Consider the following 16,206-nt stretch of genomic DNA (forward strand, 5'->3'; position numbering starts at 1 on the left):
TTTATTCATTTCCATTGATGCTACCTGGCCTGCTGACTTCCTCCAGCATCTTCTGTGTGTTGCTCTGGACATCCAGGATCTGCAGAATCCCTTGCGTTTACAGACTTTATTCAGTTAGTCGTGAATGAGCGTGTCCCCAAAAATAATCTTGAGTCTTTCCCAACCAGAAGCCCTGGGTGAACCTAGAGATCTGCAATCTGCTGAGGGCCAGATCAGTAGCATTCAGGTCTGGCGACCAAGTAAGAATCAAGAGGTCCAGATATGACCACCGAAAAGCGAAACATGGCAACATTTTGCAGCAGTTTACAAAACTTCTAAATACACTTCCGAACTACTATCACTGCAATCTGTAGCCTTTAATTTCCCTTTCAGTCTGCCATGTGCCTTTTTCATCGATTCTATTATGTTTCTTTTGATTTACTATGAATGCCTGCAAGAAAAATGAATCTCAGAGCAGTATTATGGTGGTACAAATATATTTTGATAATAAATTTACTTTGAACTTTGAAAGCCATCTTACATGCAAAGTGGCGATTCTGGACCAAATTGGAATCACAGAAGCAAGAGAAAATCTACAGATGCTGGAACTCCGAGCCACACACACAAAGTGCTGGAGGAACTCAGCAGGCCAGGCAGCATCTATGGTAAAAAGTACAGTCGATGTTTCAGGCCGAAACCGTTCGGCAGGGACCACAGAAGGATCCTCGACAGCTGTGGCAGCTTGAATGTCATCATCTCCTATCAAGTAAATGACATATATGACAACAAGGTTTCACTCAATGCCTTTTATGCTCGTTTTGACTGATAAAACACAGAGGCACCTTTACAAATACCCACAGCCCCTGACAACCCTGTGATTTCAGACTCTTAAGTGACATGAGATCATTCTTCAGGAGGGTGAACCCACAGAAAACATCTGATCCAGAGAGTGTACCGAGCCGAGTACTGAAGACCCTGCGCTGATCAACTGGCTGCAGTGTTCACTGACATCCTTATCCTGTCGCTTTGGCAGTATGAGGTACCCACCAGCTACAAACAGACTTCAATTATACCAGTGCCCAAGTAGAAGGTGGTAACCTGCCTCAATGACCATCATCCACTAGCACTTATTTTATTGATCCCAAAGGAAATTACAGTGTCACAGGAACATTACAAGTGCACAGATATGAATCAGTATCAGCATGTGACATGAAATGTGTTAACTTAGCAGTAGCAGCAGTTCAATGTAATACATAACATAGAAGGAAAAAAGCACAAAATAAAATAATAAGTAAATCAGTTACAGTAAACGTACAGACAGCCCTCCTTATCCGTGGGGGATTGGTTCCAGGGCCCCCCGTGGATACCAAAAAACGCGGATGCTCAAGTGGTGGACTTTTGGGCCCAGCGAAGCTCCGGAGCTTATTTAACCTGTCTCAGTGTGGTGGACTTTAGGACCCGGCGCCTGCAGTGTTTCTGTTCCGGAAAACGATCACAATTGAAAATAAAGCCAAAATAATAAAGCAATCGAAAAGAGGTGAAACGCAATGGGTCACTGGAAAAGCGTTAGGCTACAGTCGGTCAACGATCAGAACAATTTTAAGGGATAAAGTGAGAATAATGGAACATGTGAAGGCCCTGCCCCAGTGAAAGCTACAATTATTACTAAGCAACGCAGTGGTTTAATTATTGAAATACATACGTTTCTTAAGTGTTTTATATGCATAGAAAGGTAAAATATATTCTACGTTTGACTAACTGATGCTAAAAACCAAATGTACCTGTTCTGACTTAGAAAACTTACGTTTTTTTTCAATTCCCAATCCGCTGTAACCTATGGACATCTTCCTGTATACTTTAAATCATCTCTAGATTACTTATAATACCTAATACAATGCAAATGCTATGTAAATAGTTGTTATACTGTATTGCTTAGGGAATAATGACAAGAAAAATAAGTCTGTACATGCTCAAACAACAAGTGCTGGACAGAGAACTTCCGGGTTTTCCCGATCATCAGTTGGTTGAATCTGCACATGCGGAACCCACTGATAAGGAGGGCCGATTGTATATTGAATAGATTAAAAATTTTGCAAAAAAACGGAAATACTATATTAAAAAAGTGAGGTAGTGTCCAAGGGTTCAATCTCCATTTAGGAATCGGATGGCAGAGGGGAAGAAGCTGCTCCTGAATCGCTGAGTGTATGCCTTCAGGCTTCTGTACCTCCTATTTGATGTGCTGAAGGTCCTTAATAATGGACACTGCCTTTCTGAAACACCGCTCCTTGAAGATGTCTCGGGCACATGAAGCTGGCTAAATGTACAACCCCCTGCAGTAGCTTTCGGTCCTGTGCAGTAGCCTCTCCCCCCACCCCCCCATACCAGACAGTGATGCAGCCTGTCAGAATGCTCTCCATGGTACAAGTATATAAGTTTTTGAGTGTTATTGTTGACAAACCAAATCTCTTCAAACTCCTAATGAAGTATAGCCGTTGCCTTGCCTTCTTTATAACTGCATCAATATGTTATATTAGGAGAAGCAGAAACAGTCTAACAGGAGATGGTCATCATTTCCCCGGCTACAGGTTGACTCATTATAGAGCCTAATGGCCGAGGGTAAGAATGACCTCCTATAGCACTCTTTGAAGTGGTGCAGTCGTCTTAGTGTATTACTTAAAGTGCTCCTCTGTTCAGCCAAGGTGGTATGCAAATTGAAAGTAAATTGTCCAGAATTGCCAGGATTTTTGTTCTACCACAGCCTCCAGTGTATCCAGTTGGACTTCTATAACAGAGTCAGCCTTTCTAATCAGTTTGTTGAGCCTGTTATATCTAATGTGATGCAGTGCTTTGAGAGGTTGGTGACGAAACATCAACTCTCGCCTGAATTGCAACTTGGATCTGCCCCAATTTGCTTACCATTGCAATAGGTCAAGAAGGTCATTGGTTCTTCACTCAATCCTAGAGCATCTGGACAATGAAGATGCATAAATCAGGATGCTTTTCATTGACTACAGCTCAGCATTCAATACTATCATCCCCTCAAAACTAATCAATAAGGTCTAAGACCTAGGCCTCCACACCTTCTTGGGCAACTGGACTCTTGATTTCCTCACTTGTAGACTCAGGTCAGTTTGGATTGGTAACAATATCTCCTCCACAATCCCCCTCAGCACAGGTGCACCACAAGACTGTGTGCTTAGCCCCCTGCTCTACTCGCTTTACACTTATAACTGTGAGGCTAAGCACAGCTCCAATGCCATACTTAAATTTGTTGACACCACCATTGTCATTGGCCAAAACAAAGACGGTGATAAATCAGCACTGTGAGGGAGGGAGATTGAAAATCTGACTGAATGGTGCCACAATGACAACCTCCCAATAAATGTCAGCAAAACCAAAGAGCTGAATAGACTTCAGGAATAGGAAAATGGAGGTAGTCTCATCAGAAGATCAGAGGTGGAGAGGTTCAGTGATGTTAAATTCCTCTGTGTTGTCTTTTCATAGAATCTGCCCTGGTCCAGCACATTACTGCAGCATGGCAGTGCCTCAACTTTTTTTTTTAAGAAGTTTACAAACATTCGACATGAAATCTAAAAATTTGACAAACTTCTAAAGATGCACTGTGGAGAGTATACTGACTGGTTGTGTCATGGCATGGTATGGAAACACCAACGCCCTTGACTATAAAAAGTAGTGTACACAGCCCAGTTCATTACAGGTAATTCCCTCCCACTATTGAGCACATCCACATGGAGTGCTGTTGCAGGAAAATAGTATCCAACATCATGTACCACCCCCCATCACCCAGGCCATCTTCTCGTTTCTGCCATCAGGAAAGAGGTGCAGGAGCCTCAGGACCCACACCACCAGGTTCAGGAATAGTTACTACCTCTCAGCAATCAAGCTCTTGAACAAAGGGGATAACTTCACTCACCCCAACACTGAATTTTTCCCACAAAATATGGACTCACTTTCAAGGACTCTTCATCTCACATTCTCAAGACTTATTGCTTGCTTATTTATTTTCTTTTTTTTTGTATTTGTACGGTTTGTTGGGGTTCTTTTGCACGTTGGTTGTTTGTCAGTCTTGACTGCAGATTTTCATTGATTCTATTGCATTTATGTGAACATCCACAATAAAATGAATCTGAGGTTATAATATGGTGATAAGTATATACGCATGCACTTAGATAATAAATTTACTTTGAAGCTCTGAACTTTGAATGACAAAAAAGAATTAGACCATAAGACATAGCAGCAGAATTAAGCTATTTGTCCCATTGAGTCTTCTCTGCCGTTCTATCATGGCTGATTATCCCTTTCAGCCTTCTCCCCATAACTTTTGACTTCTTTACTATGCAAGAACGTATCAATCTCTCTTTAAATATACCTAATGACCTGATTACCATAGCAGTCTGAGGCAATGAATACCACAGATTCATCACCCTATGCTAAAGAAATTCTTCCTCATCTCTGTTCTAAGGCTGCATCCTCTGGTCCTAGACACCCCACTTTCAGAAATATCCTCTCCATATCTACTCAAGGCCTTTCAATATTCAATAGGTTTCAAGGAGATGCCTCCTTATTCTTTCAAACTACAATGAGCACAAGCCCAGAACCATCATATGCTTCTCATACATTAACCCCTTCATAAAAGAACCTTCACTGGATCCTGTCCAATGCCAGCACATATGGGGCCCAAAATTTCTCACAATTCCCCAGGTACAGCCTGACCAATGCTTTATAAAGCCTCAACATTACATCCTTACTTTTATATTCTAGTCCTCTTGAAAAGAATACAACGTTGCATTTGCCTTCATTACTGATGACTCAACCTGCAAGTTAACCTCAGGGAATCCTGTACGAAAACACCCCAGTCCCTTTGCACCTCTGGTTTCTGAATTTGCTTCCCATTTAGAAAAAAGTCTATGCCCTTATTCCTTCTATTTCAAAGATTCTAATTCACACATCTTATCCAAATTCAAAATTGATTGCTTACATAGTTTGATAAAAACTAATCTCTCAATGAACCTGTACAACAAAGGCCTATGGAATCATTAAATTGCAAAACAAACTTGCCAAGCATCACTGGCAGCTCAGGGTGTAAGTCTTGGTTGCATGCAAACAAAGAGAGAACATTGGATTTGATTTCTCCTATTTTATCGATATTTGTGAAATATGAAAATGAAAAAAACAACTGTAGGTGCTGCAAATCTAAAATGTGCCTTCTGGACTTAATACTGAATACTACAACATCAGAGAACATGGTTTTGATGTTTGTATCAATCATCTGTTTTTTTCCCTTTTCTTTGTTGAGTATTTCCAGCATTTTCTGTTATTGTTTGCAAGAAATTTTGATTAATTCTAGTAATTTTTAAAAGAAAATCAGTAATCATGATTGAAACACTAGTGTTTGTTTAATTTGCTTTTCACTTTCCTCAATAGTTGTGTACAATATGGGCATTCAAACTGATATCAGATAAGAGATAATCAATGCATCAAGCGACATCTTCACACATCACTCCAAAAGCATTTTTAATCAGTGAAGTTAGCTACAAGGAAAAATCGCATTTATATCATTTTTAAGTATGCAATGTTCATTTTTAAATAGCTTCACCACTACAATAAATCTGGGACCTTCTGTTGCTATAGTTGGATCAGAGTGTTGTAATGCATGGAACACAAAAGGTTAATATGCAGATGCAGAAAATAATTAAGAAAGCATATAACTGGTTGGAGTTTAGAAGCATTGTTACAATTGGCAAAGCCCTACTTTGAGTACAGTGTAATATTTTGGTCCCTTCACTTGTGAAAGGATATACTGTTACTGAAGGCAGTCCAGAAGAGATTCACTGAGCTAAATCCTGGGATAAAAAGATTGTCCTATCAAAAGCAGTTAATGAGGTTGCACCTGTATTCTTTGCCATTTAGTTATATGAGGGATATTCTTATTGAAACATAAGATCCTACGACAGCAAGGTAGATGCTGATATTTCTACTCATGGTGATGCCTCTAAAGAGTGGCCATAATTACAAGGGAGTTGTCATTCAAAAAAAAAAAGTACCGTAGATGCCGGATTATAAGCCACTACTTTTTTCCCACGCTTTGAACAGCTTTGAACACTGCGGCTTTTACTACGGTGCAGCTAATGCATGGTTTTTTTTCATGCCGCCAAAAACATTTTGCCTCGTAACAGTAGACCAATAAAATTGATGAGTAGTTCACAGAGGTCCAATGAAATTGTACGATAAATCAAGCGCACTTTCACAATTAAATTATTGTAAATCAGTCATTTGTACTCACCCTCATCAACATGGAAAATACTCGAAGAAAAGCATTGTGCTGCCTTTATGGCAGATATTTAGTTTATAATATTTTCGCTTAGTAATTCATTTGTTAGTATTTTCTAGTTAAAGTTAGAAGTGTTTTAACTATATTTGTTTTCTGTACTACATCCCGGGATGCTATGACGTCACATCCGGTTTCGCCGCGTCTTGTGGGAAATACCGGTTTGCGATAAACGGGAAGGTGGGGGCGTGCGGCATTAGACCCGCGCGAGAATGCTGCTTTTAAGTTAAAGGCGATCAATAACTTTTCCTGGTAGGCTGCAGTATATATATTTTTTTACCAGTCGTTAGGAGATATTGGAATGTTGTTCGTGCACTGTTCAGTAAAAAAGTATACGCAACGTAATTTGTGTGTTACCGATACGTATGTATATTTAAAAGTAGCCGTGTTACAGGCACGGTTCGAAAAAAAGCATTTGCAATATGTATTTGTTTATGTTACCATACGGATTTAATTAAAAGTTAAAAAATCCTCACGTGTAATATCTTTCTGTGTAAATATCTCATATTACAACGTGGGACACCTGCGGCTTAAAATCCGGTGCGGCTTGTACAAGTACAAAATTGATTTTCTTTCTAAAATTAGAGCCTGCGGCTTTTAATCAGGTGCGCTCTGTAGTACGGAATCTACGGTATTTCTTCTCAGAAGGTTATGAATCACTTGAATTCTCTAACCTAAAAGATTGTGGAGGCTAAATCACTAGAGAAATTTTCGACAGGGGGTAAATACATTTTTGAAAGATTAGGAATTGAATAATATGTGGACCTGGCACAGAGGAGAGGTGGAGATCATCCAAAATTAGACTGAACACCAGGAAAGGCTGACATGGCAACTGGCCTATTTCTTCTTCTATCTTCTTGTGTGTATTCTTTTTTGGAGGATGATGATGATATACAATTCACCTGACCAATATTTCTCCAATTTGTTTATAATAAATGTATGCAACAGGCACAAGGTAAAGAATGGAGATTCAAAAAACTAAATGATGTAGAATGAGCAAAATTCTGTCCAAAATGTTTTCCATGTAACATCAAAGCAGTAACACCAGTCAAAACAAGGGCAAAGCAACTTCCTGGTAACTATTTAAGAAATATCCAATATGCTACCTCATTGAGGAATAGAAAATCCACAAGTAAAAACCTGGATTTGTAATATTTTTGGACAAGATTACTTCACTAACAGTGGACCAATTCCAAAATGATGCCTGTTTACCTTACAGCTATATATTTCCACTCCAAACATGCATATACTGTTCTCTTTCAGATGGGTTGCTGAATAATAGGAACTACTTTCAACACTTTAAAATATAAACACAGTCCAGTTAATACAGACCAAACAACATAACCACAAAATTACAAAAAGAATGATTCACTGATATGTCTTCCAGTTGATAAAACACTTCTAATCTGGCATAAGGTCATAAACTAAATTGTAAGCTATAATTATGACAAAGACGTGTTTTATCAACCACTTCAATTTTTTCCCCTCTACACCCAGCATTTCATAAAATTGTTCCAAAATATTAAGATGTTCTTAGCCAAATACAATTTAATGCTTTAGGCCATCTGTATATAAACAAGGATAAAAACCTATCAAAATTTGTATGGCAAATCAAATAACTGTCATGGACTAGAAGGAGCCAATGAGTTGTAAACAGCTCAGTTTTTTTTAAGGACATGCACAATATTTTCAAGCAATCAATTGATAATTCCATTCAAATTGTCTCAACAGTTATTGTCCAACTGCTAACAACTCAACTCTCAACTCAGACACTGCCTCAAACACCATCAAGAAAAAAATCTGCTAATGCTGGAAATCCAATGAACACAACAAAATGCTGGAGGAACACAGCAGGCCAGGCAGAATCTATGGAAAAGAGTACAGTGAACATTTCAGGCCGAGACTCTTCAGCAGTACCGTACTTTGTTTAACTTTGTGTTTTTAAAAACTTTAGTTCACAATGGCACTACTTTCCCTCTTTCCCCACCAGAGACACTCCTCACCAGAATAAGATACAACTTGTCAAGTACGTTAAAAAGTTAATTGGACCCTGTAAAAATGTTAGTATGAAGGCAAGTGGTAGAAACAGAGAAAAGTTGGAGAATATGTAGAGAATAAAGGTGGTTATAAATGGATGCTTGATGGTGAGAACAGACCATCCTACTGCACCTAAAAATATTTGCTCATCAGCTCCTTCCAGTCCTATTTTTCTACAACTAAACATAAAGTTTATCAAATGAAATGAATGACCTTTGGTCACTGTAAGCACTAACCACAGTGTCAATGCCTCCATCCATATTCCACAGGAATTCAAACCAACTCCAGCAGTGTTAGTAGTGTGGCTAAGGGATAAAGAATCCAGAATGCATCATCAGTGGGTACCGACAAAGACTATTCTGAATGCATTGCATGATACTAATCAGAATCAGAATGAAGAACAAAGATTTGCCTTCTATTTGATAGCAGCTATACCAAAAGTGTGATTGGAAGACAACCAGGAAGATAATCCCTAAAGAGAATTAAATATTGAGCTAGAAATAAAGCAATTCTCTTCCATGTCACCTCTGGTTTAAAAAAAAGGATTAACACAATGAATTGAGGCCAGCATTATTCAATTTAATAACACCACAAACTGATTACTTATCATAGCACTGGAACTCTACGCACTTAATCCTCAATAAAAAAAAACTGTTTAAATTAGTATTATCACTTCTTTACTGGGTTCCCTAACACTGACCAATAGGTGAACACTTATGGTAGTCTTAAGCAGACCCAATATATTGCAATAAATTGCAAATTCACAAAGGACCATTAACAAGGTATCTTTTAGGATCATTTTCAACAAGATAAGGAAACATTAAAGACAGACAGCTAAACGTCTTCACTTCCTGGGAAGATCAAAGCAAGTGAGCTCCCCCCAACACCTCCCACAATTCAACCAATTTTTACGGGAGTACCATCATGTGACCAGACTAGCTGCATCACTGTCTGATATGGGAACTATAAGGCATCTGACCACAGTTCCTACAAAGCACTGCGAGAACTGCTGAGATCATTGGGGTCCTTCTTCCACTTATCAGAAGCACTGCATATGGAGGACTCTTAGCATTGTCAATAATATCTCCCATCCATCCAACAATCTCTTTAATCCACCCTACCATCAGGCTGGAGGAACAACAGTAAACAGCTTCTTCTCCCAGGCCTTAAGACAACTGAACTCCCCACCAATACCCAGTTTCATCTTGCATGAAGCACCAGTAACATTATACTGTTTACTGGCTAAACTAGTGTCATAAATGCACTAGTGCTAATTTGCTAGTGGTAATATTACTTTGTGTGCAATGTGTGTGTTCTACAGGTACTTGTCATTCACCTTAGTCCAGAGGAACATTGTTTCATTTGGTAATATACGTGTACAATAAAGTGACCTTGAACTTGAATTGAAAATTTTGATCAGAAAGAATGAATTAAAAAGTCTCGAGATAAGGAACAGGAATGCAAGTGAGGCTTTGATAACTGGTGGCATAGTATGAATCGAGTGCTTCAGACTGGAGGCCAGAATTGAAGGAAAGCAGTTCAATGGGTTGGGAGTAGGGCTGCAAGAAGTTACAGAGGACATTCCCATATAAAGCTTTGGAAGGATGCAAGAAAGGTGAGAATTTTAAATTGAGATGTCACTCGCAGAGAGGATGGGTATGATCTGTCAATTGTTGCAAGTTAGGAACTTGGTATATTCTCAGAAAAGGATTTTCCTTGATTTAAAGATGCTGCGAAGTGGCAAGTCAGCAATATAAATAGCTTTGAACTAGTCTTATCTAAAAGTTAAAAAGGCATAGATGAGGACATTGTCAATGAACTAAGATGGGGAAAATAATTACAAATAGAGTATAGTTAAGTTTTACCACCACAATGCTCCCGGAAATTATATTAAATACTTTCAATAGATGCAGGATATCAGCCAACACTGAGGTAATTTCAGCAATATAGTTGCATTTCATCAATAAAAATGAATTTAATCTACTGACAGGAAGATCTCATTAAAGAAGGTACCCAAATTGTTCACCGGTTTCTAGAGATTTTCCTTCTGCCTCAAAAAAAGCTAAAATAAACCAGTTTTAAGTTAGCATATGAATATATCAAATACAGAGTCTTGGTTACAAGAAAATTACCATTTACCTAATAAAAGCCTAAAGTGAGTTTAACATCACAAAACCAAATTGCAAATTATAATGAAATTAAACAATTTGCAATAATTTAAAACTGGACTTTAATTGCAAGGGGAAAGTGAGAGGCAGATGGAAAAGTAGAAGTGATTCATTTAAGCAGTTAATTATAAAGAATAATGATTTAATGTTTATCCTACGAGAGGGTGTGGGAGAATACAGAATAGCCCCCGTGGTGGCACATTGACTGCTCAATACCTGTGATACAAAAGTTCATTCGAAAGGGTTCAACAAAACTAATGCCTTAAAGCAGAGAGCGTTCGCGAGTCAACAATGTGCCTACTTAGCCGGTAATTATGTTTCGTATGGACTCGACACCTAAAATCCCAGATCATATTCGCACTGTGATCGTGTGTAAAAAAAATTCAAATTGTGGAGAAATGTCATGCTAGAGATGAAGTCCTCCAAACTCGCCCGATTTAGTTTTTCCTGATAAAAAAGAAAGCAAGATTTTCAACTCAACTCCTTTCGCGGAATGCAAGTCGACGCAAAGGAACATCCTGACAAGTCCAATTTAAGATCGCAGCAAAGGGAGGATGTATTCTGGGAAAAGGCATGACCACCAGCGTGAGAACTGACTCCAGGAGATGTCGCCCATCTACTGTACACACAATTTAACCAATAAAACTACAACCAGCGCAGATTTATGTCGCGATTGCTCAGTTTATAACACAAGTCCCCACCCTAGCCTTCCTCTCTCTCGCTCACACTATCCCATCCATTTAATACCACCCTCACTAACGCGCGCACCGCAGTCGACCGGCACTCCCTGGAATAAAATGTCAGCGATCTCTCCCTTTTGGCCCGTCCAGCGCCCTCCTTCCCCTCCTTCCGATCCACGTTAACTACTGACAAAACTCGCCGCCTAATGGAGTTCACAAACTGCGCCATCTTGAAGCGGGGAAGGAATTAAAAAAACTTTCCCAAGAGGGAGAGAATAAGTGTTAAAAGCATTTTTAATGAACAATTCGTGCAGATATTAACTGATGTTAAACGCCACCAAAGGCACTTCGTCCCCGCTCAAGCGTACTTAAGGTGTACAAAACCGCGAGGCTGATTAAAATATTGTACCCGGGGGGCAGCAAAACTAACTCCACTCGTTGAACTGCTCGGGAAAGGAAGGTATCGCGGCCCGGATGCACCGTGGCCACATATCATGGCATAGGGGGAGGTAGTGTCAGGTTAAACACACTTGGGATGTTTTAAACTGCAAGTTTCAATCGGCAGCCTGATCGCTTCCTTCTCATCTTTATATTCGCTTGTAAGTTCAACCCCGGTCGACGATCGACTGAAATTATAAGTTTTCTAATAATTGAACGGAGATCCATATCTTCTACAACACTCCCCTCTCTCTTCACCTCCCCTCGTTTCAACAGCACCGTTTAAACAGGACTTCGCTACCGTTCCTCCTTCACCTACAGGACAGACGATTGCAATCCCCAGTCTCTAGTGAATGCAAATTCAGGATATTTACAATATCAACACTTTTTTTGCCCAGTGCATAGTTAATGCAGATGCGACACCTTGAATATAAACAGTTAGAACTTCTGCCATCAAATGTTTCATGGTACATTCCGAAGCAAATTTTTAAATTTAAATTAAATTACTGCATTTTTGGTGGGGGAGGGCGCACTTACCCAAGTGCAAAGTCAGGCTAATTGAATTAGGATACTGAATCCCTGCGAGCATCGTTTGACTTTGCCACCAAGTGGTATCGGCTTGGTTATTATAATCGGTCAGGTAGACGGCACCGTGCTGGAGCTGGGGGTCGCTGGAGTCGCAGATGTGGCAGGACTTGGTAACCCCCGTCACTCCGGTCTGGACGCAATATTCTTCAGGAGGGGAACCGCAAGTGTTGCTGGCCACCACAGTCACATTGAAAGCGGCGTTGACGAACTCGGGCATGCAGCGCTGAGACCGGGCATTCTCGTCGTAACACTCGTCCATGGCTGCCGGGCATTGCACGATCAGACAACCGAGAAGGACGAGTCGTAGTCTCCAGCACATGTTACCGAGAAAGTCCAAACGCTTCAATTCATTCGGCATGCCTTCCTTCGAAGTCCAGGATCGTCCCAGCGCCATTGAAGACTGCACATACAAAACATACACAAAAAAGGCAACAGGTCCACACCCTCGCAGTGCAATCTGGGACCAAGGAATAGATCTGGGCACCGCACTCCCTAAACGTGATCCACTTCCGCCGATAGAGATGGGGGAGTAAGGAGAGAGGCGGTGGAAGCTAATTCTAAAACAGTCTGACACCCGGCATAAGTTTCTCTCATCAATGTTCCGTGCTCACCCCCCCCCCACCATGTTATAAAGTAGTAACCATAGGAAAACAATACTCCCATGGTATGTACATGTAAAAATCGTATTCGTTTCAAAAAGGTGCCGATGTTTATTAAATCCTCTAAGTAAGGGGAAAGACACTGGAAGCATTCAGCAGGTCAAGCAGCATCTCCGGAAAGAAAATTAGTTAACTGTGCCTTTCCTTCCACAAATGTTGTCCTGACCAGCCGAGAGCTTTCAGTGTTTTCATACTTAATGTCACCTTTTTTTTAAACGAAAACGATTAAGTACAAATTTGAGTATTTCAGACTTTAAGCACCCGAAATTTTTGATCAATCTTTATATCGTTATGATTATATATATTTGTAAATATAATTATTTGTAGCGATTTATGTCGTTCAAGTTATGCCTGTCTTTAAAAATGCTATTAAATTCACAGTGAGGATGCGGTAAAACAGCTTGCAATGGTTCTATTCTACCGGTCCATTTTAGAAAGCGAACCGCTCATACTTTGAATCAATTGTGCAACATCTTAAATTCAAACCATAAATTTTCTCGATTTACGTTGCAGGATTCAAGTCAAAAAGTAACAATAGCAATAAGATTGAAATGTGCCATTACATTAAACTCCCAAGAATTGTACCGTGCTCGATTATCAATTTCTATCAAAAACACACCCCAAAGAACTTTGCAGAGATGTATCAGACAAAAATTGGTCCAAAACAAAAAAAACTAGCCTAGTTTAGTCAAAGACGTGCTTTAATAAAGAAAGTTAAAATACGATTTCCAGCAACAGGATAAGGAATCCATGAAAATGCTTTAACATTCGACTTATAAATTGGAGGCGTTCAATGACTGAACCAATTCAGAATTGCAGCACAGAGGTAAAAGGTCAATTAGTGATTACGTAGAACAGCATATAATCAGTTTTCAATGATGTAATGTTTAAAGTGAATAGAAGATAGGATTCTAGGTTAGAAGGATACTGAAATAGATCTGGAAGTGAAAAAAACATTAATGAAGGTTTGGGAGCAGACAGATCAAGGTTAGGGTGGAAACAAGTGATTTTACACAGATGGAAATAGAGTCTTTATAAAGGATTGGATATGTGGTTAAAGGTTCAAACTGAGGTTAAGGGAGGATTTAAACCATTCGTGTTTTTAACAAAGTTAGTGGCAGGGAAGGATAGAATCAAGGATGGAGTCAATGGTTCGCTAGAGGAAACTGGATTATCTAAGAATAGATAGATAGATAGATACTTTATTCATCCCCATGGGGAAATTCAACTTTTTTCCAATGTCCCATACACTTGTTGTAGCAAAACTAATTACATACAATACTTAACTCAGTAAAAAATATGATATGCATCTACATCACTATCTCAAAAAGCATTAATAATAGCTTTTAAAAAGTTCTTAAGTCCTGGCGGTAGAATTGTAAAGCCTAATGGCATTGGGGAGTATTGACCTCTTCATCCTGTCTGAGGAGCATTGTATCGATAGTAACCTGTCGCTGAAACTGCTTCTCTGTCTCTGGATGGTGCTATGTAGAGGATGTTCAGAGTTATCCATAATTGACCGTAGCCTACTCAGCGCCCTTCGCTCAGCTACCAATGTTAAACTCTCCAGTACTTTGCCCACGACAGAGCCCGCCTTCCTTACCAGCTTATTAAGACGTGAGGCGTCCCTCTTCTTAATGCTTCCTCCCCAACACGCCACCACAAAGAAGAGGGCGCTCTCCACAACTGACCTATAGAACATCTTCAGCATCTCACTACAGACATTGAATGACGCCAACCTTCTTAGGAAGTACAGTCGACTCTGTGCCTTCCTGCACAAGGCATCTGTGTTGGCAGTCCAGTCTAGCTTCTCGTCTAACTGTACTCCCAGATACTTGTAGGTCTTAACCTGCTCCACACATTCTCCATTAATGATCACTGGCTCCATATGAGGCCTAGATCTCCTAAAGTCCACCACCATCTCCTTGGTCTTGGTGATATTGAGACGCAGGTAGTTTGAGTTGCACCATATCACAAAGTCCTGTATCAGTTTCCTATACTCCTCCTCCTGTCCATTCCTGACACACCCCACTATGGCCGTGTCATCAGCGAACTTCTGCACATGGCAGGACTCCGAGTTATATTGGAAGTCTGATGTGTACAGGGTGAACAGGACCGGAGAAAGTACGGTTCCCTGCGGCGCTCCTGTGCTGCTGACCACCGTGTCAGACCTACAGTCTCCCAACCGCACATACTGAGGTCTATCTGTCAAGTAGTCCACTATCCAATCCACCATGTGAGAGTCTACTCCCATCTCCGTTAGTTTGTGCCTTAAGATCTTGGGCTGGATGGTGTTAAAGGCACTAGAGAAGTCAAGGAATGTAATCCTCACAGCACAACTGACCCCCTCTAGGTGAGAGAGTGATTTGTGCAGCAAATACGTGATAGCATCCTCCACTCCCACCTTCTCCTTATACGCAAACTGAAGAGGATCCTGGGCGTGCCTGGTTTGTGGCCTCAGATTCTGTATTATCAGCCGCTCCATGGTCTTCATAACGTGCGACGTCAAGGCAACAGGTCTGAAGTCATTCAACTCCTTTGGTTGTGGTTTCTTCGGTACCGGGACAATACAGGATGTTTTCCACTGTCTGGGTACTCTTCTCTGCTCCAGGCTCATTGGATATCAATGGATATTGGGCAATCAGTTTGACACCAATGGAAGGAATTCAGAGAAATTCAAAAATCAGAAATGCTAGAGATCTGAAATAATAACAAAATTCTCAAAACAGTCTGCACTTCAGGAAAACGTGTAAAGAGAAACAGTTTACCTGAGGAACTAATATATTCAAACCAACTTGATATCTTAAGATATCATCAAGGTAATACATGTAGATAAAGAAAGAGTGGTAACTAAGAATAAATCCTTGATGGACTCCAAAGATATGTGCTCGAGATCGAAGGTTCTCTACAGTTGGATAGATATGAACAAGACCACTCAAACTGAGCTTGACAAATTTGATCAGAATAATTTCAGGACTGGCGCAAAGACATCCATAAACAGTGTTAAACGAAAAGCTTCAATTTGGGTATTGGAGAGAACTTTAGGGTATTGGAGAGAAAACATTGTAGATTGTATTGTGGTGTTTCAAAGACTTAACTTAAAAATAACTTATGACTTCCCTGAGCTTAGGTATGATCATGGAAGTTTTAGAATAAATGAATTGGTCTCCAGGCAATGGTATATGTAACCATCGTTAATATGGAGAAAAATTAGAAAATACTGCATGGTTAGTGGGATTTTAAACAAATTGATTGTCAGCAATTATTTAAATTTAGCTGGAATGATATTTCTTTGAAGATTTGATCAC

General features: G+C 39.9%; 1 protein-coding gene across 1 annotated transcript in view; it reads right to left on the reverse strand.

Moving 5' to 3' along the window:
• Positions 1 to 12,718, reverse strand: part of lamc1 (laminin, gamma 1) — a 243,335-nt gene extending 230,617 nt beyond the window's left edge. Inside the window, exon 1 of the mRNA XM_073063281.1 lies at positions 12,189 to 12,718. Coding sequence (XP_072919382.1) covers positions 12,189 to 12,633 — 445 coding nt within the window. The 5' untranslated portion in view covers positions 12,634 to 12,718. The remainder of the gene's footprint in view (positions 1 to 12,188) is intronic.
• Between the last annotated feature and the right edge of the window lie 3,488 nt (positions 12,719 to 16,206).

Source organism: Hemitrygon akajei, chromosome 12 (genome assembly GCF_048418815.1).
Source record: "Hemitrygon akajei chromosome 12, sHemAka1.3, whole genome shotgun sequence".
NCBI classification, from domain to species: Eukaryota; Metazoa; Chordata; class Chondrichthyes; order Myliobatiformes; family Dasyatidae; genus Hemitrygon; species Hemitrygon akajei.